The 27,219-nt window shown below is 25.8% G+C and overlaps 1 protein-coding gene across 1 annotated transcript; it reads right to left on the reverse strand.

Annotated features, from left to right (window-relative positions):
- LOC145830216 (AFG1-like ATPase) lies at window positions 1–26,996 on the reverse strand. The gene is made up of 10 exons (XM_082938147.1): window positions 26,867–26,996; window positions 25,588–25,753; window positions 15,185–15,303; window positions 11,413–11,512; window positions 11,160–11,298; window positions 10,225–10,414; window positions 8,692–8,832; window positions 6,689–6,811; window positions 1,132–1,275; window positions 1–78 (listed from the first exon to the last, which is right to left on the reverse strand). Exons 2-10 carry the CDS (start codon window positions 25,673–25,675, stop codon window positions 16–18), a joined length of 1,107 nt encoding a protein of 368 aa, XP_082794273.1. The 5' UTR covers window positions 25,676–25,753; window positions 26,867–26,996; the 3' UTR covers window positions 1–15.
- Between the last annotated feature and the right edge of the window lie 223 nt (window positions 26,997–27,219).

Genomic DNA, 27,219 nt, shown 5'->3' on the forward strand with positions numbered 1-27,219 from the left:
AGCTTAAGCATTAGGTTACTGTACTGCGACTCGGGTTTCGTTTTTATTGTAACTCGTCCGTCCGTCGCAGTCTTCGATCTACAAACGGTTAATCATGAAGCTACCGTTTGCTGGTATGATCAAACTTTACAGTTTTTATCTAGGATTAAATTCATTATTTTAACATAAAATCAAACATTTTGTTAACATTTTTAACACTTAGCAACAAATTTTTTACTAAATTTAATTAAAAAAGTTAGATCATGCATTTTACATAAGCGTACTTTAGTTTAATAAAGAAAACAACTTTAAAACTTTACTTTACTCAATGACAATTTCCTGAAAAAATCTTAACTACGGATTTGTTACTATCTTGTAAATGACACATTAAAACTATTTATAAGTAACAGGCCGGAATTACAAGGTAAAACAGTTACATGCTAACCTAATTTTAGAAATTAAAACTCAAAAATTTGTTTACTGTAAAGTAATTATAAATTAATAATTCAATTAGCAAATTTGCTAACTCAAAAGTTATTTACAAACGTATTTATGAATATTTATACAAAAATTAAAACTTCAGTTATTCAGCACAAATTGTTTTTTAATTAAAATATACGTCGCGTGTCGAATTTGTTTTAACAAAACTCTCATTAAATTAATAACTTGATTGTCTAGCTAAAAATAGTAGTTGTAATGTTAGATTAGACAGTTTATACAAAAAAATTATTGAAAATAAATTATTTCAAGATGTTGGGAATAAAATCGTAAAGGTATAAAGCGACAATGCTTGAGATTATATACACAATGATCACAAAATTTAGATAGAACATGTTCTGAAATCGTTTAAACTACTTATTCATAGTAATTAAAGTTAATACTTAATGTACTCGTTAAAAAAACTAACACTTTTTGCAAGTTTTGTTAGAAATTTATTATAGATTACGTAAGAATAAAACATGAATTGTAAACCAAAATTTTTTTATTACATAAAACAGCATGTATTAAATGTATATTTAAGTCAAGTTTTAAGGAAGAGTAAAAATAATAAAACTAAACATACATAACAGATCTTAAATCTGTGTTATAAATTTCTTAATATCATTATTTACGCTACTAATATTATACTAAATATATTAAATATCAATTAACTTCCTTATAAATTTCTGGTCTCATAGATTTGTGTTGATGTAAATATTCTTTAGTTTGCATTTCATTCAGTCTAGATTGAGCTCTTGCAAATGCAAACTCTTCTTCTTCGCCGGAGAATACATTTAAATTCACCGAGGTATCGTCCTTTAAATAATATTTATTAATTTTAAGTCGCATGATAATTATTTAAACTAGTGATTTTATCAATACAAAGGCATTAGAGGTGGGTAAATCACTTTTTTTCACAACCTGATCTTATTTTATATAACTTTAAAATCTATTTTCTACGTTTTTTGAGATAAATATCTCAAATTTTTAGGAAATGTTACTTTAAATTTTTAGAAAATTCCGTTGTTATGATTTTTAAAAATAAAAATGTTATGAAAAAAAAGCATCAAAAAATATTCTTTTATTTATTTTCGAAAAAAAAAAATTGTCAAAAATTTATTAATTTCTAACAACAGACATTTCCAAATATAGCAAAGAACATTTCCTGGAAATTTGAGATATTTATCTCAAAAAACGTAGAAGATAGATTTTTAGTGTTTTTTTTTTATTCGCCGTATTAGTTTTCTCCTTCCATAAGAAACCTATTGTACTCTCCAACTTTCACCCGCATATCTCAAAAGTTATTTTGAATTTTAAGAAGCTGTAAAATGCAAATTGTAGCTAAACTAAAACTCAACAAAATTCAATGAAGTTGTCGAAAAAGTGATTGACCCCCCCTTAAAAAGGAATTAATAGACGTAAGTAGTCTACCTGTAACAGGGTTCTTACGAATAATTTTGCAATTTAGACGGACATTTTTTCTAATTCTTGTTTATGAGTGCCCACTTTGGTTTATACATATATAAAAATTTTACTTTACAGGTTTAAAACAAACCTATTTCAATACAAAAAATGTATAAAGCAAACACATTTTAGAAAGCTACTGCGTTGAATCTGACAGACTTTGTTTCAACAGGAATTGTTTTATTTAAATTAAAAAATTTGATTCTTTAATTCTTTTTGAAAATAAATTTTAAATCACTTGTACTGATTGATACAAAACCCTGATGTTTTGCCAATATTGCCTTAATTTTACTAAAACAATATTTTCCGACAATAACGAGTGTTCTATTAAGAAAAAAGTCTCAATTTAAAACTAAGTAAAAATAAAGATTTTATAACTTCTTTTAGAAATTATAAGATTTTAAAGTACTGGAACATCATATTCCTAAAAATCTGATTTGGACTGACGCGTATGAACCTTGTTGTTGTGCCGCTTACGCGGTAATTGTCTCTTTTTTACTTTCTTCTTTTTTCTAAAGCGAGTATAAATTCAACAATCTCGAGTAATTAAGGCTTCTATAGTTTCTACTGCATTGCAGCGGACTGAAGTCAGTGCAGCTTTTCGCTGCACTTAAGTTTTAATGGTTTCAATCTTGTTGTCGAGTTGATTTCGATTTTAGAATACTTTTTGAGTTTGGTTTAAATATTTAGTTTTTAGTTTCTTTTATTCGAGTATTGTCGTCTTTTAAAAGAATTGATAATTTGGTTTATTAGTGTAATGTTGTGCAGTATTTTATCATCTTTTCGTTTCGCAAATTCATTGTAAATATAATCATTATCACAGATTCGAAATAAGTTTAAATTAGTATAAGTAACTGGTTTATTAAACCTTTAGTAAATAGTAAGTAAGTCATATTAGTTTATTTAAGTCAACTATAATTTAAGCGTTATCTTGGGGACTTCTATTATACAAGTTAGAGCGCACGTTGCGTTGTAATTCAGGCCCCTAAAGTGTATAAGTAGAAACCCCGGTTAGCGACATTGTATTAATAAAAACTTGAAACATTTTTAGTTTGATGTTGTTTTTTTTTGTAACGATGAAACAAAAGAAAAGTTGTGTCGCACTTCAAATGTAAAAAAACGTTCTAACACAAGTATTTATTGTTTTTTCTGCGACTATTTCCAAAACTCAGGCTAGTTTGGTACTATTTTCTAAAATTTCAGACTAGTTTTAATAAATTTGAAACCTTTTTTGTTAAAAATTATGTATTCTTTTGTAGCATTGAAGTTCTTTGTTGTTAAAATGATATTTTAAGGTATTTAATCTTGAACATTTATATACTTTTCTAGTTTTTATTTTTTACTATTTTCTTTAATTATTTATTCAAAAACTTAAAATGACTAAGGCTAGTTCAATGTAACTCATGCTAGTTTTTAGAAACTCAGACTAACGTTTTGACTAATGTTTAAAGAGTGATAAAGCTGTTGATATCCAATTTGAGATTTTAGTTTCATACAGGATTGCCATACACTCAGGCTAGCTTGAAATGTTAGAAAAAATCATATTAGTTTATTTTTTTAAACTCAGGCTGCCTTAGAATATTTGATATTTGTTTTTTACTTTAGCTAGTTAAGATATTTTTATTTAACTTCAGGCTACATTTATGACTTTCTTGAAAAGGGTGCTTTTATTTGTGAAAAATTTAACTCCTTTTGCTATCATTATGTTATTTATTGGTATTCAGAGTTGATTAACTAAATAACTTTATCAGCTTTTGGTTTAGTGATTTTGTTTTCTTTTTTTAAACTTAAAATGACTCAGGCTAGTTTGATGTAGCTAATGCTTATTTTTAGTCACTCAGGCTGAACTTTTTGGTTTCAAGAAACGCAAACTTGATAATTAGACTTTCTATAAATAACATAAAACACTTTGGATTTAACTTAGAATCGAATTAGATTAGTAGCAACAAGAAATCTCAATTTTTAATATTATGCACTTTCTAAAGTTTTAAAACACTTTAATCGGAATGATTTACATACTAAGAGTTAAAAAAAAGTATATCTTTAAAAAAATACTTTATATCTTACAAAAATCCTTGAATTTGACTTTAAAATAATATTTAGATTTTCAAATTTAAAGTTATAATTTAAAAATGACAAGTAAAGTTTTGATATCCTGCTAATCAAAATTTAGTTTTAATGTTCTTAAACAACATTTATCTTTAAGTAAAAGAAAAAAAAAAAAAAAAATTTTTATAGCTCTTGAGTTTTTTTATATATTGGCTGAACATTTTAAGAGAAAATAATTCTTAATGATATCTTCCTTTATTCTGTAAAATGAATAATTTAGGCTATTTCGAACATTTACTTTTTTAAAGTCAGAGTATTCAAGACAATTTTTCTAGACTTCAGGCTAGTTTTTATATTTTGACAATCTTATTTTATCTCAACTTGTTTTTAACTTTTTATACTATGCGAAAATTTCAACAATAAAATATTTCAGGTATTCAAAACTAATTACCCTTTTTTTAAGGTTTTGGCTCGTCGTACTATTTAAAAAACTATATCTTGCTTCAAAAAAGAGCAACCCTGATATAAGTTTATAAGTCATTGTTGTAAAATATTTCAATGACGTATTTTCAACTTAAACAATTTTATTTAATAGAACTATGATATTCACTTCGTATAAAACAAGAATGTCTGGTTTAAAAAAATTCATAGTTTGGTTAAAATATTTAATTTAACTGTAAAATACCAGTCTAAAACTAGTGTTACAATTTATATTTTATTAGTTATACTTTTTAAAGAAAAAATTAAAATATTACTTTTATCTAAAATTTGAGCACAAGTTTTTTGCTGTCAGCTATAAATCCAAGATTTTTCAATAATAAGTTAAATTAAAATAAGAAGTAGATAAATAATGTTATTGATTTAACAAACCGGAGTTGCCACACACCCAGGCTTAGATGAAATTTTCAAAAAACTCTGGCTAGTTTGAACATTTCAAAACATGCAGGCTTGTTTGAATTTTTTGTAAAACACAGGCTAGTTTTGATATTGTTCCTAAATGTCAGGGAAGTTCTTTTGACTCAATTTTTTTATATTATAGTTTTTATTGACTCCTTTTGATATTGTTTTGGGAAGTAATGCGCTATAAAACTTAAAGACTAACCCATATATTGAAGAATCTCAAAAATTATGTGAAAAATTTAATAGATTCAATAATTGTATTGTAATGTATTGGCAATTTTTTTGTGAAATTAAAATGAAACTGAACGTCCAATCACTAATCAACAAACATGCTAATTGCAAGTCATTTGTTATTAAGTACAAAAAATCATTGTTACTGATGTAACTTTAGTTGAGCCAATTCTATGCAAACTGATTTGCAGCTAAACTTACTGCTGTTTAGTAGAGATTTGGCTCTGAGTAGTTGAAACAGTTCATTCATAAGATGGTTTGTAGTTAAGTTCACTGCTTATTGGACTACAAGTTTGTATATTTGGGCCTGAGTATCTAAAAGGATTCATTCATAACTGATTTGTAGTTAAGTTCACTGCTTATTAGACTAGCAGTTTGTTTCCAGTTTGTACTAAAACAAATTTTTTTAGCTGCTGTTATATGCAAATTAACTAGGGTTTATATTAGTTTAAATTATTGCACTGTTAAGTTTTATACTTGATAAAAATGCCAATTTTCTAGGTTTGTATTTATTTGTACTGATTTTATAGCTAAATAAATTCGTTACTTAACATTGATTGCTTGTATTGATTTTATATAAGTAATTGAAAATATCTTAAACTCTAAGCTAAATCTAGATTATGGACCCTACTTATTAACCCCCCTCCAGCCTAAGATTTAGCTAAGCTACCTACCAGAAAACCGCCACTGCGCTTTAACACTACAACTAATGTGACCACACCTCCGGGGCATTTCCCCATTAGTTTCAGTGTTAATGATACTTTAAAATTAGGTACTTAAGTTGTAAACCAAACTATTAAAAAAAGTATTTACATTAGTAATATGTAGTTTAAAACTTGTTACTCTTGAAGAATTAGTAATTATAAGACCTAAAGTTCAGAATATGAGCAACACCACATCAAATACACATATCTGAGCATCAAGAATTTTCTTAAAAGGATCACCAGAAGCTATAGTGCTTTCATCGTATTTAACTTTCTCAAATGCTTTTTTTATGTTGTTTTTTTTTTGTTCAATCAATGTTTAACAGAAATAATTATCAACCAACAAATAATTAAAAAAATAAATTAACTGCACAGTTGTTAGTTAATAAGGAATATTAGATTATACTGAGTTTTAGTAGGGATTGTGGAGATAGTTTTGTGCAACTAGTAAGTAAGACGTGAGCAATACAAATAAACATTATTGTGAAAATAAAATCAATGAAATGAAAACGTTTATTAGAAAGAAGAATAACTGATTAAATAAACTATTGATTTTATCTGCAGTCTGAAGAAGTTTTGTATGTAAAAATAAACTAAATTCAATAAAAAATTTGGTTACCAAAAGTATCCTACAAAAAACAACTAAAAATTTTTACGTGTTCTAACCACTAGGGGCTCACTAAGTTAAAATTCGGGGTGCATAGAATTACTTTTTTAATGTTTAGTGTGACAGATTTTACTAGCCTAAAAGACCACTAATCTAAACTGTGTTTAAATTAGTTTAAATTTTAACATTATGTATCTAAAAACAGTAGTTATACTTATAGCTGAAAACCTTGATAAGGAAATATTGTATAAAATATATTATAACTCCTTCTTACCTGCTTAATTTGTAAATCATCGAGTAATATAGACTCATTTTGTAAAATTATTTTTTTGTCTTCTTTTGAAGGCTTAACAAATAAATCTTTTATTGTTGTTTCAGCAGACATAATTAAATAAATCTATAAAAACAGCTTTATAAGTCCAAAAAATAAATTAAAAGCGTATATGTATTAAAGTTAAACCACGTTTTTAACTAGGTAATAATAATGGTGTAGACCAAAAAATAAAAACATCATTACTTTAAGAATACAAAATTCTAAAAGAGTTTATTTAAATTGTAATCTTTTAGATATTAACTCTTTATCGGTTTAAAAAGTATTCCCTGTTCTCTTTTTTTTCACTATTATGTAGTATTTATTAATTAATTTTTGAGTTTTGAACGACATTGAGAAAAAAATATCTGAAATTTATTTAAATTATTTTTAACATTCATTACTCAAAAGATTTCGCTAAAAACAAATATGTAATAATAATAATAATAAAGTAACATTAGAAATGTCTTTTTTATAGAAGATTATTAAAAGCTAAGTGATATATCTTGTACTTAATGTTTTATTTAAAATAAATATAGTTTGAAATACTGTTTGAAGAGCATCAAAGATGTTTTTATGATGTCAAACAGTTATTAAGTGTATTTTATTAGACTATAAAATAAAATTAACCAAGATTCAAAAAGATCAGAAGTACTACGTTAAGACTTGCCTTTATAAGTAAACTGTTTTCAGTTAATTAACGCTATATATGATACTTTTTATCTAATTTTTATTAAGATTAAAATAGAAAAGATTAAGTTAGAAACGTAAAGAGCTAGAAAAAAAGAGTTAAGAGGAATTAAATAAGATTTGATTAAGTTAGAAATGCGAAAAGTAAAAAATATTAAGTTAGCAACGTACAAGACATGAAAAATAAAACTTTAAATGTAAAATTGTATTGTTTTACAAGTTTAAATTAATAAAGTTAAAAATGAAATAAAATAATGCGAAATATAAATTTAAAAGTAATAACTAATCATAATTGTTTTTAATATATCATATTATATAACTCATTTTTTATTTGAACATTTTAACATTATTTAAACTCCAATTGAAGTGTTAAACATGCAGTAAAAACAAATGCTTTTGTATTCAAAATACTTTATTGACTTATGGCCTTTAGCTGCTCATAAATGAGCGCCGGTTGTTTGGATCTCTATGAATTAAAGCCTTGTTACGTTTTATATTATTAAAATGCAACAAAAATTGTATAAAAAAACTATAAACGAGGTTTTAAACAAACCAGTAGATATTAAAAATAAATTTGTTAAACAAAACCAACAGAACCTGAGCTAAATAATGAAGAAACTAGTTAATTATACATAATGTTAGAACAGTATAATAGGTTATTTGAAATTCATCAAAAACTTCTAGGATTTGTTTATTAATACCAGGTTTTTTACTTTTCGAGAAAAAAATCAAGATTGAGAAACCGAAATTAGCTAAAATTACATCAAGCTAACCTTACTTGGCTTGAGTTTAAGACAACTTTTAAATTAAACTTAGAGTTACAAAAACTAAAATAAGACTACAAATAAAGCGTAAATATTTCAAACTCATAAGTATTTACAAAAAGACTCAATAAAAACAAAAATTTCAAAGAAAAAAGATTTGAAACTAGCCTGAGGTTTACGAAAAATATAACACTATCCCGAGTTTTGTGAAAAAAAGTTCAAACTAGTCTGAGTGTTACTAAATGTGTGGAAATCAAGTAAAATATTAAATACGTATGAGTTTTTTATTGTTTATAAAAAAATCAATTAGAGTAATACAAATTTTAATTAGCAAATACTTTATTCGGCAAACAGCATTTCTTGCTGCACATAAAATACTAACAATAAGATTTAGAATTATAGACTCAATTAGAGCCTTTCATATTTATGGCAGTGAAAAGCCGTTAGCCGAATAAAGTATTTGCGTACAAAAAAATTCTTTGTTTGTGTTAATTTAGAGCTATAAACACTTACTTTATTATCATACAACGTATCAAGTAGTGTAATAAATCTTCTAGCTTCAGTTTTTTTGAATATGTTCATCTTTGGTACGTCAGTAAAAACAATAATGACAAATTTTTTACATATTTCTAAATAATCTATTGCTCCTACAGGCTGTTCGTATTATATAGATATCAACACTAACAGATAAAGATCAATAACTCAGTTTGATAGTGTTTAATAATAATAAAGAAGCAAATCAAATACTTCATTCATAACCAGGTTTTAAAAGGAAAAATAAATCCGACTATAATAAAATAGTAAACTTAGGGTTACAAATGTTTTCTACAGGTTTTGAAAATTTCCTACAGGTTTTCTGAATTACACGCCTTAAGGTCTATTTTTAGTTTTCAATTAGTTTAACGTAAAAAACTCTGTTAAATAGTAAAACAACATTGAAATAAGATTTTTAAGCTTCTTTAAATGTGTTTTTTTTTATTGTTGATGACAAAAATATTTAAATACGATAGATAGAAATTAAGACTCGAAACTTTTTAAACATCCTAAGTTACAAATTCTAATTTCATATGTATAAACTTGTTTTGTTTTACTTTTAGCATCTTCCATGTTTTGTTTTACTTTTATTTTTCAGATTTAAATTGTAACTGAAGATCCCTTAAAGGGTGAAACTGAGTTTTGCAAATAAAATTTTGATTAATTAATGTTGTATAAATTTTTTGTGTCAAATTGAAATTTTACTACTTTCCATGTAAAAGTTGTTTAAAATTCCAGGTTTTACAGCAATTTTTGTTCAAAATTCAGAGTGTTTTTCAAATTTCAGGTTATTTTTAGCCTAAATTATCAAACTACAGGTTTTTTCAGGATTACAAGATTTTTGGCAACCCTGTAAGTGCACTGAACAATGGTGCTTGTCTTTAATGTCATAAAATATTCTTTCAAAAATAAAAATTCTAAATTTTATGATTGTGTGAAAATAAAAAACGCAAAATACTTAAGTCCCAAAACAATACACATAATATACGTTATGTTCTATAAAATCCCTTAATCCATCTAATTTAACCAGAAAGTTTGAAATATACCTTAAATATAGTACTGTTTAAACAATTTTAAATGTTTTAACTAAAAGCTTATAGAAACTATACAAATAACTTATTAGACACATGATAACAACTAAATCAGGGTTTCCAAAAGGGGGGTGAGCAGTAAAGGAGCCACAGGGGGACCATGAGGTCATAATTTGAAACGTTTTATTTATTTTTTATGGTAGTTTTAAAACTTACACTAGATATTCTTGAGTTGTTGATAAAGAGCAAAAAGAAAATATTTTAGGTGTCTTTTATGGTAGTTTTAAAACTTACACTAGATATTCTTGAGTTGCTGATGAAGAGCAAAAAAAAAGGTCTTAGGTGTTTTTATGGTAGTTTTTGAGTAATCTTGGTACAAGGGGCCATAGCTTTTTTAACTTCTTTAAAGGGGGCTATTTGAAAAAAAGTTTAGGAAACCCTGAACTAGATAAATAACTTTTCAGATTAGATAATTTATAACCTTAGCACATAGTTCAGAAAAACTAAATATGGCAACTTTTCCAAATCTTCTTTTTATGACAAGGTCTCTATTTAGAACTCTTAACACTAGTGGTTCTTCTTTAACTTGACTTGGTCTAACTCCTGAAAGATTAGATGCATGTTCTATAAAAAGCTTTTCCATATGCTCTTTTGTTCCCATTTGAGAAGTTCTATAATTTTTTTAAGTAGACGAATTAGTAAAAATTAAACTAATACTAGTATTAATACACTAAAAAAGTCTTAAAATCAAAATTGATATCGTAATAAAATAATATTTTTAACTTGGTCAATTAAGTAAAACCTATTTAGTCTGTGTTTTTAATACTTTTTTATTGAAGCTTGCAACAAAATTTCTACTATAAATAATTTTTAAATTTAAGCTACTAACGCTTTAAAAGAAAATTCTTAACTAACCAAGTTCACTGTAACGTAGTTACAATAATTTTCAAACTACTTACTTCATTTAACTCATGATGTTTTGCCTTGCTAAATTAATAAAACAATTCTACGGAGTATAAAAATTTAATTAATATAAGAAGTACAGTACATACATATAATGAAGTTATGTGCAAATGTGTTTTTTATGATTAGCAAGTTATTTAATCGCATCTTTAAAGAAGGCATACACTTCTAAATTTATGTATACTTTGTACTGAAATTAACGCATAAAAGTCTCAAAAACTTTTAAGTAAACACACTTCATAAAAAATGCTATTAGTATTTTAGTAGTTCAAAACTTTATTAAAACTTATTTAATAATTCAAACTCACTTTAAATAACAATAATTGCTTGATTTTTATCTTTAAACTTTTAAACACAAGTAACTTTGACTATAAACTTAATTAGTTTTATAAAACTTACCTAGATTTTTTTCTGGTATTATAACTTATTTCAAAAACATTCAAAAAATCTCACAAAAAAAAAGTCTTATCAAGTGTAGTTCCTTCCATTCTGTAATCTTTAGGTGAATTCAGGTTTAAAACATTACAGTTTTCCTTTAAGGATTTTATGAAAGGTAAAAAATTTGAACGTTGTAAACCACCCTTGTACAAATCTATAAGAATGTTTAATTTATGCATATTAAATAGTAGAAAGCATTACATATATTTCCATAAAATATTAAAACTATTTTAATATTTTAACTGTGTTTAATAGAAACTAAACTTACCATCAGGAGGCCTATTACTTGTAGCAATCAGAATAACGCCAGCATTAAAAAGTCCAGTAAAAAGATGCTTCAATATCATAGCATCAGCAATATCTGTTACCTTTTTTTAATTAAAAAAATTGTTATAATAAATTTTTTGAAACTAAGGGGCATACAAGGACAAAAATAGCTTTTATAAAAATTAACACGGCTCTTAAAAAAAAGCTAAAATACTTTAAGTTAGTTTTTATAGAATATACAATTTACAACCAGTTTGCCAAGTACAGTGAATTTCTGAAACAAACCTATGGACCAACATATTTTTAGACAGTGCTATTTGCATTTAATAAAAATATCTATCAAATTTAACTTTTTTTAATTTAAATATTAATTTGTTTGTTTAACAATAATAAAAAATAGATAAAAAATCATTCAAACGGTTATTTTACAAGTTTTAAAAATACTACACTGAAATAGAATTTAAAAAACCAATATAAAACTGTAGGAAGATATTATTTTACAGGGGTGCCAAACGTTTTTGAGAAATTATTTCCAGGTTTTCAAAATTACAAGTTTTTGGGTTAATTTAGAGTATAAAATCAAGTTTATTAAGGTAAAAAAAACTGTCTGAAATAATATAAAAACATTGAAAAGATACTGTAAAACTACTTGAAAACTTTTTAATTACACATTTTTTTAATTATAATTTTTTTTTAGGCTATTTGTTGGATTGTTTGTGTCAAATCGAAACTTCACTACTTTACAAAGTTTACAATTGTTTAAAATTCCAGTTTTTTTTTCAAAACTTTTTAAACTCCAAGTTTTTCTAGGTTTTTTCCAGGATTTTAAGTTTTTTGGCAACCCTGATTCTAGTAAAAACGCACTTTTTACATTTATAGTTTGCGCCTCCATAAAGTATCTAAAAACTCTTAAACTTTGGTCACTTACATCTCAACGATCACTTACAATTTAATATTTGAAAAACCGTAAAAAGTAATTGCAATTAATAATGAAAATATATATATATACCCCCGTGCGCTTAACAAGCAAATTGATGACTTATTAAGAATTATATCATAACAGGGTTGCCACTCTTTGAGCCAAAAAATCTTCCCTGAGTGACCAAAAATTTCCCTGAGTATTTTTCCCTGAGTATTTTTCAAATCTTAAAAAAAAAATTTCTCTTCTAACACAAATTATTAATACGTCATTCTCATTTTTCTTCTTTAATAATAAAAGGAAGGTTGTATGTGTATGCTTCTGCATTAAATTTATGAAAAAAACTGTTTTCAAAAACTCAATCTTAAAAGGTTTAAACCAATTAAAAATTAAAAACTAAATTTTTGCACAACTTTGTGTAAACTTGTTAGTTAACTTTCTACATAAAAGAATTAAGTTTAATTTGTTTGACATTTTAATTGACAAAATTTAATTATACTATAATAATAATTTCACATGAAGAAGTCACTTAAATGCATACATAATAACTTCATTATGACTTGTATGTCTTTCCTAGCAACTGTTCTGAATGCAGTAAATAAAACTTAAAAGCTTAACATTATTGTAAAAAAACCTGCAAAAAGAAATACCTCATATCAAAGTACAACTTAATACCTAACAACTGATACAAAATAATCTAAAATTAAAAATTTTTTATGTCTTTTAGATGTTCATACACAATCTATTTTAAATAACTGAAAACATAATTTTGATTTTAAAACAATTTCACATTACCTAACAAAAAAATCTTAATACTGTTTTTTTAAGTATGCAATTTCTAAATCAATAGTTTTAATTTTATTTTCAAGTTTATTTGCGTTGACCTTAGCAGCTATTCCTCTTGCTAATAATTCTTTCATTGCTTCTAAATCAGACTGTTTGTTGGCATCTGCAGTATATTTGTCATAGTCTTCATTCAAACATTTGATTTGCTTTGTAAGTTTACTTTTTTGTTCTCCTAACTTGCTCAAAGCATCACCTTTATTTGGAACATTTTTAGCAAAGCGCTGTTGATAAAGATATGCCAAATATTGGGCCCTAGAAGATTTTACAAATTTTAACAATTCAGAACTTAGTTCAACTGTGCTTAGTTCTAGACTGTTTGCATATAGATGATCTTTGATCATCATTCTTCGGGACCTTATTGTCATCTCTCCCATATTAGTTGATATTACTTCCTTATTTAAGCTTAAGCCCCGTTCAACACTTGCCTGGCCATTGTGAAGCACAAAAACAGCCTCAAGGACTCTTGTTAAATCTTTATATTTGCTTGGGATATCGAGTGTGTCAAAATAAAAGGTGTCTAAACTGTGACTTTTTTCAAGAAAATTTTCAAAAAGTATTTGAGTGTTAGAAGAACTTAACAAATCAATGTATTGATTAATGCTGTCATCACCCTCTTTTGCTTTTAGTATCTTCATGCTGACAAGTTGTTGGACCAACCTTGTAAAGTTTCTGACACAACGGTCTTTACCCATTCCAATTAGACATGCCGGATTTAAATTATTATTTATAAACAAAAATTTAACCTCTATTTTCTAACAAAAGTAATACAACACTAATCTGTATTCATTTTAATTTTTTTTTACTGAAAACAAGTAGTTGTAAACAAATAACAAATAACTTTATTATTTAAAAAATAAGAACTAATAGTACAACATAGTGTTTTTTAAACTACATAAGTAACTAAAAATAAAAAGTTTATTAGAACTTTTCAATGAATAGTTAACAACAACTTTCATTTCTCTAAACTGTTTGATTTTACTCAAGTAAATATTAATTTAAAACTTAAAAAAACTACAATGTTAATACTAAGAATATTGAAGAACTAGCCGCAAGGCTAAAAAAATTCTAAATAACCACTTAAATAATAAAAATTACTACTTTTGAACAAAATAATGAAACTGGATTAACTAAACCTCATTCAAGATCTAGAAAAAAATTTCCCTGAGATTTTCAAAAACTTCCCTGAAATTTAGAGAAAAAATCAAAACTTCCCTGAGATTCCCTGAGTTAAAAGAAAAATGCCAAAATTCCCTGAGTTTCCCTGAGATTTTCTACAGTTTGAAAATTCCCTGAGATTCCCTGAGTTCCCTGAGTGTGTGGCAACCCTGTCATAAGTTAAAGATTATAATTAATAATACATTTGTTAAAAAATAATAATTGTCTTACAAATTAGTTGAAATATTATAGAGAAGTAAGTAATTTAAGAAAGCTTCGTGAAATTATGGATGAAATGTGGTTGAATTATGTGTCAATTTGTTAAACACTTTTTTTCAACGTAAGCACTTCATTAACAAACGACTTTACGCTGCTCATAAAATATAAAGATCTCTACAGTATGTAAAAGATTTACGTAAATTAGAAAAAAAAGTTTAAAATGAAAAGCTTAACACTTTATGAGCAGCAATACTTCGTAAATCTTTAAAGTATTTGAGTATAGAAACTTTTTTTTTGATTTTTCAATGGACTATGCTTGTTTAAATCTCTAGGATTTAATACGTTATATTAACCTATATATACATTGTTTTTATTATAAAAACTTGGCTTTATAATTTAGTAGACAATTTAAATAAAATTATAACATAGAGATAATAGTCAATACTGAACATATAATGAGTTTTATGTAAAGAACTATGTTTTTAAATGTTTTGTACAGAGTATTAGCAATTTTCTAAGGTTATTTAACAAGTATAAAACACTGAAAACAAGTTTTAAAAGCCAAGCAAATGATCTACATGTAACATAAATGAACAAAGAAAATTAGAGCTCTTGTAAATGTAAATTTATTTACCTGAAATTCATCTAAGCATATCAGTGATGTTTCCTGACTTATTTCTATTGCAACCGGTTGAATAGGGTCAATTTTTTTTGTTAAATTTCCACTATTTGTTCTTTTCAATCGGTGTATCCCTTAGATTAAGAAAATAAATTAAAAGTTCAAAAATTTCAAATATGTTTCCAAAAAACTCTTATTACAGCTAATAAAAAAGATTAAGTTTGATACTTTTCTAAGGAGCTTTATTAAAACAACTATCTACAACTAATAAGCACATCATATTTATAGCAATTAGATTGAGATATAAAACTTATAGAAAAAAATACAAAATAGACTTTTTACAAAAAGTTTCATATATGTTTAAAAAAACTATTGTAGTTTAAAAAATGAGCTTAAGCAAAGCATTAACATTAACTTAAGGTCAACGTAACAAAAACAAACATTGGATCTAACATGAGTGTTTAAATAAAAGTATTAACTTTAAACAGAGAGGTCTAAGTTTTTGGAAGTTCATTTGCATATTTATGATTTTTTCAGGTTTTTTAAAGTACAAATTTTATTTTTCCTTGAAGAAAAAAAATTATTAACATAAAATAATTGTATTTAAAAGCTCAAAAATACTGAGCTACTTATTGAAATGTGTTTTGTTCCATTGAAACTGACATTTGAAAAAATAAGTTCCTCAAAGTTCTTTCAAAAGGTTTATTTAACACTTAAGCATTGATTGTGGTTGTCATTATTTAATAGAGAGTAATGAAAATGCAAGTAGTTAATTTTTTATTAAGGGTCAATTTTACACGCTTGAATTTTGTGAAACTTGAATACAACCAAGCTTCAAAATAATCTAATTAAAACTAGTTTGAATTGTTATTTCATATAACTAAATAATAGAAAAAAACGTTAATTTAAAACTCAACTAAAACTAAATTTATTCAAAAACTTCAATATTGTTCAAAAATATAACAGTTTATAACAATATCAAAGTGAATAAAAGTATTTGTTTCTGTTTAATGTAAATATTTTTTATTTCATAGTTTATTTAAAATAATCAACTTCCTAGTTCCAATCAAATTATTTTTATAAAACATAACTAACATTGCTAGATGCAGAAGTAAAAATTTAATTTAAATATATAAGGATTTGTAAAAAAATGTTTGAACGTCTATAACTTTCCACAAACTTTTTGTCTTAACTTTCAAATCCCACAATAAACTCAAAGTTTACATCAATTTATATAAGTTGCTTTATATACATATAAACTTTAATCTGCAGAGCTACAGTTCAAGCAAAAATATTTAGGTGAGCAAAAAAACGTTATCTTAAATAGTTTAATTTAATAAAAACTATCAAAGCCACAACATTTTAGAAACAAAAAAACTTACTAAAATTATATACACTTTTTTATTTTTTGAGCTATTAACTATAACTTTATAAGTTTTATAGTAATATAAGTTTAAAATTTTTTTAAACTATAATCTAAAATATCAAATAAATAAAAAAGAATACTTAACATTACAAAAACTATCATGTGTAATAAATAAAATGTTTTTAATGAATAAGATTTTTTTGTTTCCTTTAAGTTAGTTTGCACCTTCAACTAAACTTCAAAAATTCATAAAAAATATAATTCCTTATACCTTAAATTAGGGGTGGGCAACGTACTTAATTTGGTCCAGAATTATAATAAATATAGAATTATGAATACTAAAAAAAAGTTAACACAAAGTTTTATATATAAGAACCTTTAATAAATTGATTCTAAGTTCTGAAATATGCATCAATAAGCATATTAATTAGCATATTATTATAATTAGCATATGATCAATTAGCATCCAGTTGGATCCAAATATTTTGAAATTAGTTTCTATTCGAATCAAGAACCTTTCCTAATATTAGTATTAGACCGGATCCGCATAATATTTTAAACAAGAGTCCGGATCTAAAAAAGGATCCAGCTGATACCGTTAGATCACTTACTCGAAATGCTCCGGCCCGCGAGGGCTAATTTTTTTGGATCCGGTCCGTCAATTATTTACGTTGCCCACCCCTACCTTAGATAATATTTTAAATTTTTCTAAATTGTAAAAAGTATCTGGTAGCTGGAAAAAAAAACTAAATCAATACTAAATTGTAGGTTTTTTTTGTATTTTAACTTTCCAATTTTAGAATTAATCCATTTTTAGAATGAATAAATCCATTTTAGAATGACAACCACAACTAACAAATATTAAAAAAAATTGAAGTTGAAAATATCTTAAACTATCAAAGTAATGTAAAAGAAATAAATTTGTATTTTACCTCATAATTTGGAATTAAATTTTTGTCACTAAACTTATGAAATATTAACTTATTCCCAAAAAAATAAACTTTGTTCAACAACCGTAAAGTTACAAAGAACACACCATCTATAATATTTTGTAACCCTAAAGTTATAATGTTTTGAGAAAGAGAATGGAGAAAAAAAAATTAAAGAACTATTGTTCAAAAACTGTAGTACAAAATGCTTATTTAATGCAGTAGTTTTTTTTTTTTTTTTGCTTTTTTTATATCAAGAACCATTTGAACTTATTTTCATTGTACCTTTTTTTTTAGTTTGAATTTCTATATAACTGTGAAAAACAATCGCTAGCTAGGACACAAAGTTCACTAAAATAAAATCGACTTGTAAAAAGGGACATAGACCCCCTTTGACCAGAAAACATGTGTGTTAATAGTATGATGTATTTCTTTAAAGCGTTGTATTAAAAATAATAGTATAAATAGTTTATTTTTATTAGAAGATTTTAAATTATTCAAATGTTTATTTGCAGTTATTCTAGAATTTCGTTTCCAAAATGTTTTAAATTTATATCAGTGTTTTCTTCAATAAACTAATAAAGTCTTATTAGTTTTATTAGTATTATTTAATTAGTTAGTTTGTATCCTATGTCAGCATTATCTACAACTCATAAACCCTGCAGTGGAAATAGAAAGACTAGGTCTCCTAAAAAATGATATTTTTTTACTCAACCATTTTAGAGTTTTTTTTTGATTGAGGTAAAACTACAGGTGATGTAATTTAGCTTAAATCACTGTAACATTTTTTTAACATGGTAAAAAGTTCTAACTGATGTACTTTTGCTCAGTTTTCAATTTATTACTTCTTACTTTCTTTTTTCTTTTCAATTAGGCATAAACTAAGTCTGGTGAGTTTTTTTTATTTTAAAGGAAGATTTTTTTGGCTTTAAACTCAGGGTTGCTGTGTTTGTTTAGTTTTTTAACTTAAAAGATTAATTTTTTGGCTTTAAACTCAGGATTGCTGTGTTTGGTTAATTTTTTCTTAAAGTAAATTTTGGGATTATAACTCAGGATGGCGGTGTTTATAATAAATATTTATAAATCTTATTATAAAATTTGCAAACTTGATAGTTTTAAGTTTTTTTTTGCTTTTTGACTTAAAGTTATATCACCATAAATATTAGGTGCTATCGTTCCCTTCCTGTTGGTCACTGCCGTTACGAAGTTTACCAAACTACTTTATGTTAAGAATATATTAAGACTTAGTAGGATTAGTCTTGATTGTCTTAATGTGATTAGTTTTGTAAACTTCAAACCAAAGTGCACTTAGGAAATAATAATAATAAAGTATAAAAATACAGGATAATTTTTTTGAATCTCAAGACAGGTTGACTAAAGTTTTGAGATATGAGGGGACAAAGTCGCTCAATAGAAATAATTTCTTTTTAGAATCCTTTTTTAATGTCCATTTTCTGTGGTTAAAGTTTAAGCTAATTGATTTGTTGTAAATAGTTTAATTAATTAATTAAAAAAATATTTTTAAACAGTCATACAGTTAGAAACACACAATCAACAATATTTTGTAGCCATAAGTATATACAGTATCTCTCGCTTATTTACCCACATTGTGTCCACAGAAAAAATGCGTAAATATACGAGAGATACCAAATATACTTACTATAATGGCTGTTTTTTTATATTGCTTCTAGTTAAAAGCAGACTGGGGACTCCCACTTTCATGGTTGCCACTGATCGAGCTGAGAAAAATTTCCTGACTTTTCCTGACTTTTTACCAAAATTTTCCCGACTTTTCTAAATCAAACTCTTAAATTAAACGTATTCTAAAATACATAATCTAACACTTAAAACTGTATAAAGATTTCAATCTAATTTTAATACAAGTTAAAAACGACAGTTTTTTGCTGAATTCTATCATCAAACTTATAGTACATCACTTGAACCATCTGTGTATGATTGATGTTTGTAATAAACAGCTCTATCAGCAAAATACTTGTATTATTACCTTATAAACACAGCTTGTCTGAAAAAAGACACAATTTTTAACATTTCCTAGCATAAATGTATCTAGATAAACAAATGGCATCTTTCGAGACGTTTACTTGATATGGTTCTAGTTTGTAAGCATACATGTAATCTTTAATTCTTCTTCTGGATTTAATATTTTCTTCTTTCATTTAATCTTCAAGCAGAGCTTTGTTACCCTCGTTCCACCTCCGCCTGTCCATTGTGAAAAACAAACAATGGTTGCAACAGTTTTCCGAGAGAAGATTTGGTACAAACTCCCAATGTTTCAAAATAAAACTGTGTGCCACTCTAGTGGTAATTTTCTCTTTTTTACTTTCTTCTTTTCTCTCAAGCGAGTATAAATTCAACAATCGCGAGTAATTAAGGCTTCTTTTAGTTTCTACTGTGTTGCAGCAGACTGAAGTCAGTGCAGCTTTTCGCTGCACTTAAGTTTTAATGGTTTCAATTTTGTTGTCGAGTTGATTTCGATTTTAGAAAACTTTTTGAGTTTGGTTTAAACATTTAGTTTTTAGTTTCTTTTATTCGAGTATTGTCGTCTTTTAAAAGAATTGATAATTCGGTTTATTAGTGTAATGTTGTGCAGTATTTTATCATCTTTTCGTTTCGAAAATTCATTGTAAATATAATCATTATCACAGATTCGAAATAAGTTTAAATTAGTATAAGTAACTGGTTTATTAAACCTTTAGTAAATAGTAAGTAAGTTTTATTAGTTTATTTAAGTCAACTATAATTTAAGCGTTATCTTGGGGGCATCTACTATACAAGTTAATAAAAATTGATAAAATTTATCAAAGTTCTAAATTGATCGATGCTCTCATCACCTTCAGTTTTAGAGCACTTTTTTTTTTTCGTTAAGGAGTGCACGATATTGACAAAACGCTTAACTAGAACTGTGACTCCTAATTTGTCTAGGTTATGAGGATTTAGATATGACATATTTTTAACAAATGTAGTTGCAATAGCCATTCTGCTCCAGAGACTTTCAACGGCTTTTATAATAAATACTCTACATTCTTTATCAAAATTTAAGATCTTTTTTTCCTCAACTAGGTCTTTTTTCCTCAAAATTTGAGAGAAAATTGGTTGCTGCACAACCAAGATCAAGGGCAGGTTACAGGGAAGTTTGATCATTCAATTCAATCTTGAATAACTTGGGAAGGCTGAGGTTCGAAACTATCCCGTCTTTCATAAAGATACACAGCAATTTAATTACCAAGCACAAAATGTCCTCATGCATAAAGGCAACAATAGGCTGGGTACTCTGGTATAGTGTCAAAAAAGGTTGCATGAGAGATGCTACATAACTAAAGAAATGCATCTTCACTTAGACAAGATAATCAGCCACTGCATCCCTTATGACTTGGTAACATGTGCTGTCAGGACATTTACTCTTTGAACCTAACTTCCAAACTTGAAATTTTTTTTTAATGTTTGGCCGAATTTTGATGGCATGATCAGCCACTATCTTATCGTCAAGCCAACGAGTTTTACAAAACGAATAAGGAAAAATTTTGCTACCACTTATTGACTTGTAGTCCGTTCTCTGTCCTCCAGCTTTTTTCAAAAGTTTATAAAGACTTTTAAAAATGTCATCCAGCTTCCAGTTGGTAGCGTCAGCTCCAAGCTCAAAAGCTCTATGAGCAATGTGGAGACTGCAGTTTTATAAAGGATATTTTACTAATTTATACCAGATGAAGGCATTGGAAATAAAATTAAAAATTTTCGTAAATTTTTAGGAAAATTTTTGAATTTTTTTCTGTCTTTAAAGGACTTTTAATTAGTTTTTACCATTTGAAGGCTTTTGAAAAAAAGGAATTTTGTAAATTCAAACTGACAAAATCTGACTTTTTTTTAATTTTATCAAATTTCCTGACTTTTTTTCAAAACCCCTTATTTATTCCTGATATTTCCAGACTTTTGTCATTTTTTTTAAATTTTTCCTGACCGAGTGGCAACCCTGCACTTTTAACAGTTTGTTTACTATATTTATAAATATAAAAATAAAAGATAATACTATACATATGTTTAAAAAAAAAAGGATTTCAATTTATATAAAATAATGATACTTGTAGAGAAATTTTACAATTTTTTTTCTGTACTTTTTGCTAGGAAGATTCATAAGATTTATTTTTTTTATGTAAATTCATTTATAGGGCAAGAGTGCTGTATTATTTATTTGTGTTGTAAAATATAACTATTTTATTATACTTTCATTATTTCACACAGTCATATTTCTTTCAGAATTTTAATTTAATTTCTTATTGGTAACAAAATTTCTGATATAATAAGGTATAACTAAATGTTTATCAATTAGTCAAGGAACATAAGTTTACAAAGTCTAAAGATATAAAAAGGTGAGTTAGCATTTATAAACATATTTTTAATTAAAAATATACAATAGATCTAATTTATGCACTATTAAAAAAATATACAATTTTTATTTTTTGAATTTATTAGAATTCTAAAATGCGTTCCTAAACGAGAGTGCGTAACGTCACAAGTACGTAAAGATGCGAGAGGTCAATGTAGTCATTTTTCTTAACTAAAGAGATTGCTCAATTTACTGAAATGTAAAGAGCTTATTTAAATAGAGGTGTGCAAGTTAAATATTTTATTTACGACCCGGTTTCGGTGACAGAAAAATTGTGACCTTTTCAGTAGAATAAAACATTAAACTGCACATAACAATGTTGCTTATCTATAATGTTATTTAGAAATTTATTAATGCATGAATATTTAAACAAAAATCTAAAATGTTACATATTCGAAAATGCAAGCTTATTAGTGTATAATTAGGTAAAATTAGTTCTAATTCTAAAACGAGTTGAATTTAATTAATATGATGAGTCAAAAATAAATAACTGAAATAAGAGATTTTTTAAAGAAAGTTAAATAAGATTTATACCTTGAAATTTACCTAGATAGAACTTAAACTATCTAAAATTGGAGTTTTTAGTCAAGTATCAACAAAACATAAACAAAACTCAAAGTCACTGAAATTTTCAAAATCTAATTTGTTACAGTCAAAATTTAAACGGATTTAAGAACTATCTAAAAAAAATTCTAAAAGTTTATCTAAGTTGAATTAAGAACTACCTAAAAAATTTAATTTAAACCAAATATCAACAAAACTCAATGAAAAAGTCAAAAAAAAAAAGTTCAATGTTTGTCATGCAGCTGTGGCTTAACTTTATATTGCTTTTGTTTAAACATTTTTAACTTACTATTTTCTCCAAAGTGTTTGTTTATTATTTTTAGAAACTTTTTACTATGTTTGTTTTTACAGATTTGCAATATGGTAAATTGAACCATAAAATTTTTCTTTTTCTATTTCTATTTTTTATTTTTGCATTCATCTGTATAGTTAATTTCATAATTGTATCCGTTTATCTTTTAAGCATCATGATAGTCTTTTTTTTATGTTGTTAGACAGGTTTTTGTTACTTTAATTATTAGAAAGTACGGCCTCTATCATTTTTGGGATTTGTTTGAGTATGGTTGGTAAGTGGTTTGACTTTGAATTAATTTAATTTATTTTGTTTTTGTCTTTTCTGTATAGGTAGAATGTTTTCTGTATGGTTCAGTATATTGAAATTTAGATCTAAGTAGTTTATCTTCCAATAGGAGTTTTTTATGTATGTGCAGTTTACTATTTTATTTTACTTGTAGAGGTAGCAATTTTTTTGTCACCAAAACCTGGTCGTAAATAAAATATTTAATTTGCACATCTCTATTTAAATAAGCTCTTTACAAATCAGTAAATTGAGCAATCTTTTTTCGTTAAAACAAATAACTATATAAATGTAATCTTAATAAATGAGTAAATAGTTAAAAAAAAAATTCAAAAATTAAGGCCATAGGGGGGGTCCACTTTGTTTTTTACAACTTGATCTTATTTTGTAGAATTTAATCTGAGCTATCAGACACTTTTAACCGCTTAAAAAAAACTCAAAGTAACTTTTGAGATATAAGCAATCAAAGAAAGGGCGTTTAATAGGTTCCTTATGGAAGGCGAAAACTAAAAATGCGAAAAAAGACTATTTCACTAAAAATCTATCTCCTCCTTCATTTTTTGATTAATCTTTCTCAAATTTTTACAGAATGTGTATCATTAAACTTTAAAGAGATCTATTGTAGGAATTTTTTTAATTTTGAGTAAAAAAAAAATTATTGTCATAAAACTACCCTTTTTTTTAGTTTTTTGTGGATAAAATTTTTATTATTCAAAATTTCAAAAATTCCAACATTCAGATTCTTCAAAATATTAAAAGGAACATTTCCTGAAAATTTGAAGTCTCTAGGTCAAAAAATGAAGGAGGAGATAGGTTTTTAGTAAATTTTTAAATTTCCGAGAAAATTGACCCCGGAAAATTTGCGGTCCATACGTTGTATCGGAAACTTTTTACAAAAAATAAAATATCTCAAAAGTTAAATTATATTTTTGAATTCTATAAAAACAGGCTTGTAGTTTGTATTTAAAGCTTTCATATAAAATCCAAAGTTATTTTTTGTAAAAAAAAAAGTCGGACCCCCCCCCTATGGCCTTAATAAAATAGTTAAGCTAATAAAAAATTTATAAAAGCTGTTTATCCTTTTAAACTTAATCTACATGCTAACGTCACATATTATTGGATTAAACATATTTAAGAAAAGGTAAAGAACCAAATATAATCATTAGCAAAGAAAAATAAAAGGTATTCAGCAGAACTATCAAAATATTTAGAAAACTTGAAGAAAACAACGTCCCTTCAATATAAAACTTGATATCATAAGTCAAACAAGAGACAATTCTAATAATAGTTATATACTTTGTACATTGTACTTTAGAAAAAACTATAAATTCAAAGCCTTAAATTAAAAACCAAAAGAAAAAATTATGCGTTAATTAACAAAATTTAGTTTGAAATAAAATCTAAAATATCTTAATTTAAATATAATCACAAACAAGAAAAAAGATACTGCAAACACAATGGATTATTTAATTGCGTTTTAAATCACTAAGCTTAGATATTTTGATTACTCCTTAGCATTCACCACTTTTTTATACGGCTTTGACTACAGGGTTGCCAAATGTTGTGGGCAAATTTTTCTAGGTTTTCAAAATTACTTTCAGATTTTTAAAATTACACGGTTTAGGGTAGGGTTTTTCAAAGTGAGCCAAGTGGCCTCCTTGTGGGGTCATGAGCAGCATAGGGGGGCATGGGATCATAATTTGAAGCTACATTAGATATTCTGGAGAAGAGCAAAAAAAGTCTTAGGTGTTTTAAATGGTAGTTTTTTGAGTTACCTTGTTGGAGGGGTCCATTGCTTTTTTAATTTCTTTAAAGGGGGCCTTTTGAAAAAAAAATTGGAAAACCTTGATTTAGGGTCTATTTTTAATTAAAAATTAAATTTAAGGTAAAAAATCGTGTTAAATAGTTTTATGACATTGAAAAGATATTTTAAAGCTTCTTTAAATGTGTATTTTAATAATCAAAAATTTTGATGATGGCAAATAAGTTTTATCTATACATTAGAATTTTGTGTCAAATCATAATTTTATTACTTAATATGTAAAATTTGTTTAAAATTCCAGGTTTTTTAGTGAATTTTGTTCAAAATTCCAGGTTTTTTGGCAACCATGTGACTATCAAAATATATTTATTTCTTAACTAATGGTAGCAAACAATATTCTACAACCAAGTAGCTTAACAATAATACAGCGAGTTAAACTTACTAGATAACTAAATCTTTCTTTTAGACCATTTGGCATAAAACTTAAAATAGTTATGTAAAAATCTTATTTTGCATCAATTTTCTCTTTTGTCTTAATATCTTTAACTTTAAGCACCAATGAAACGAGCATAAAACATTGCTTGTTATTTTATCTATAACTATAAGAAGTTCTACTTCTTAACTAAAGTATTGAGGACTTTAAACCAAATTTAAATCATAATCACTCTAGATAATTTTACATTACATTTAAAAATTAATAATAATGTTTTGTAATTTTTTATAGAACTAAACCTAGTTATACACTTTTATTTTTTATTTGAACTTAATTGAACTTTATATAATGTGACTTAATTATGAGAAATATTGTACTTGAGTACTTGAATGAACATCCAGCATGAATGAATTATAGTGCACTCTTTTTTTTTGGCTGACGTCAATACAATGGTAAAACAAATCCATCAACATAGTTTTTCCAGTCCCAACATTTCCATAAATATATAAACCAAGGTGTTGATGACTTTTTCTTTCATCAATTTTGAATAGCTTAAAACAAATTATAGACTTATAGAATAAAAACAGATAATAAAATTTAGGTTAGCTTAGATGGATTTTATAAGAATATTGCTTTAAACATAAGACATTAAATTTTTGGCTTCAAACTTAAATAATTTAGATACATTTTAATTAAGGTCATAGGGGGGTTATACCATGTTTTCTACAAGTTGATCTTATTCTATAGAGTTTTTACTAAGCTTCAGGATGCTTTTTATTGTTTTAAAAAATTACAATTATTTTTGAAGTTATGACAGGTCAAAGTGGGCTGCATAATAGTTTTTTTTGGGGAAGGGAAAACTAAAGCAGCAAAAAAAGACTATTTTTTTTAAAATATATCTCCTCCTACATTTTTTAAGCAATCTTCTTCAAACTTTCACAGTCTAATTGTTATACTATAACAAAAAACTTTAATTTGGACTTTGAAAAATTTTAAATTAAAGTACTCTTTAAAAAAAAAGACTTTTCTTTTTAATTTTTGTCATAATTTTTTTAATTTTTTATTAAAATTCATAATTAACATTTTTTTTCTATAATATAAGGAACATTTTTTGAAAATTTGAAGAAGATTGCTTGAAAAATGAAGGAGAAGATAGATTTTTAGTGATTTTTAAAATGCATTCCATACATTTGTATCAGAAACTTTTTACAAAAAAAAAAAAAATCTCAATATTAAGTTATATTTTTGAACTCTATAAAAACTGGCTTGTAGTTTGTACTTAAAGCTTTCATATAACAGCCAAAGTTAATTTTTGTAAAAAAAGGTGTTGAAACCTCCCCTATGGCCTTAATTAAAAAACTGATAAATTATATACAGACAACTAATGTTTTAGAATTACATGAAACATGTTAGATCATCAGATTTTACATTTAACATTAAAATTATATGAAGGTCACAACTAATTAGTAATATAATAATTGCTGATTGCAGCTAAAACCAGCAATAAATGGTGTGCTCACAGGAATTCTACAGCAAAAAAAAAGGACGCCTATGGTTTTTTAAAATTTTTTTTAGGTTTTCAAATAGTAGAAAACAATGAAAACAACAAGTAAACAATTTAAATGTACTTTAGCATAAACTTTACAAATAAAAATTAAATAAACCTTGCTAAAGAAGCCTTGAGTTTGCACATTGATTTTGTAACCAGAAAGCTTATAATGTAAACTATCAAGCAAGTTAACAGTATGAGTTTGTTTATCATCTAGAAGTAACTTATTTTCTTCAAGAAGTTGCTTGTACACTTTTTGAGGGGAAGGATTTTCTACGTTTGATAAATAACTTTCTATGTTTAGTTTGAAACTTAAAGAGGTTGTAGAAAACCACTTTTTATTAAAAAATGAGATCATCTAAAACATAAAAATCTGATCAGTTTTATTCTTTTAAGGTTAAAATATCAAGTTGACTTAACCTGAATTTTAAAGCTATTTTTCAGAGTTACAAACAAAACTCACTAGTT

This window comes from Thalia democratica, chromosome 2 (genome assembly GCF_965202585.1).
Source record: "Thalia democratica chromosome 2, ktThaDemo2.hap1.1, whole genome shotgun sequence".
NCBI lineage: Eukaryota > Metazoa > Chordata > Thaliacea > Salpida > Salpidae > Thalia > Thalia democratica.

Coding starts and splice junctions, on each gene's coding strand:
- LOC145830216 (XM_082938147.1), bottom strand. CDS start 25,675: ATGTTGATGGATTTGTTTTACCATTGTATTGACGTCAGCCAAAAAAAA. Junction 8,833..10,224: donor TTTCTGAACTATGTGCTAAG/GTTATAAATTAT, acceptor TAATACGAACAG/CCTGTAGGAGCAATAGATTA. Junction 6,812..8,691: donor ATACGTTGTATGATAATAAA/GTAAGTGTTTAT, acceptor CTGTTTTTATAG/ATTTATTTAATTATGTCTGC.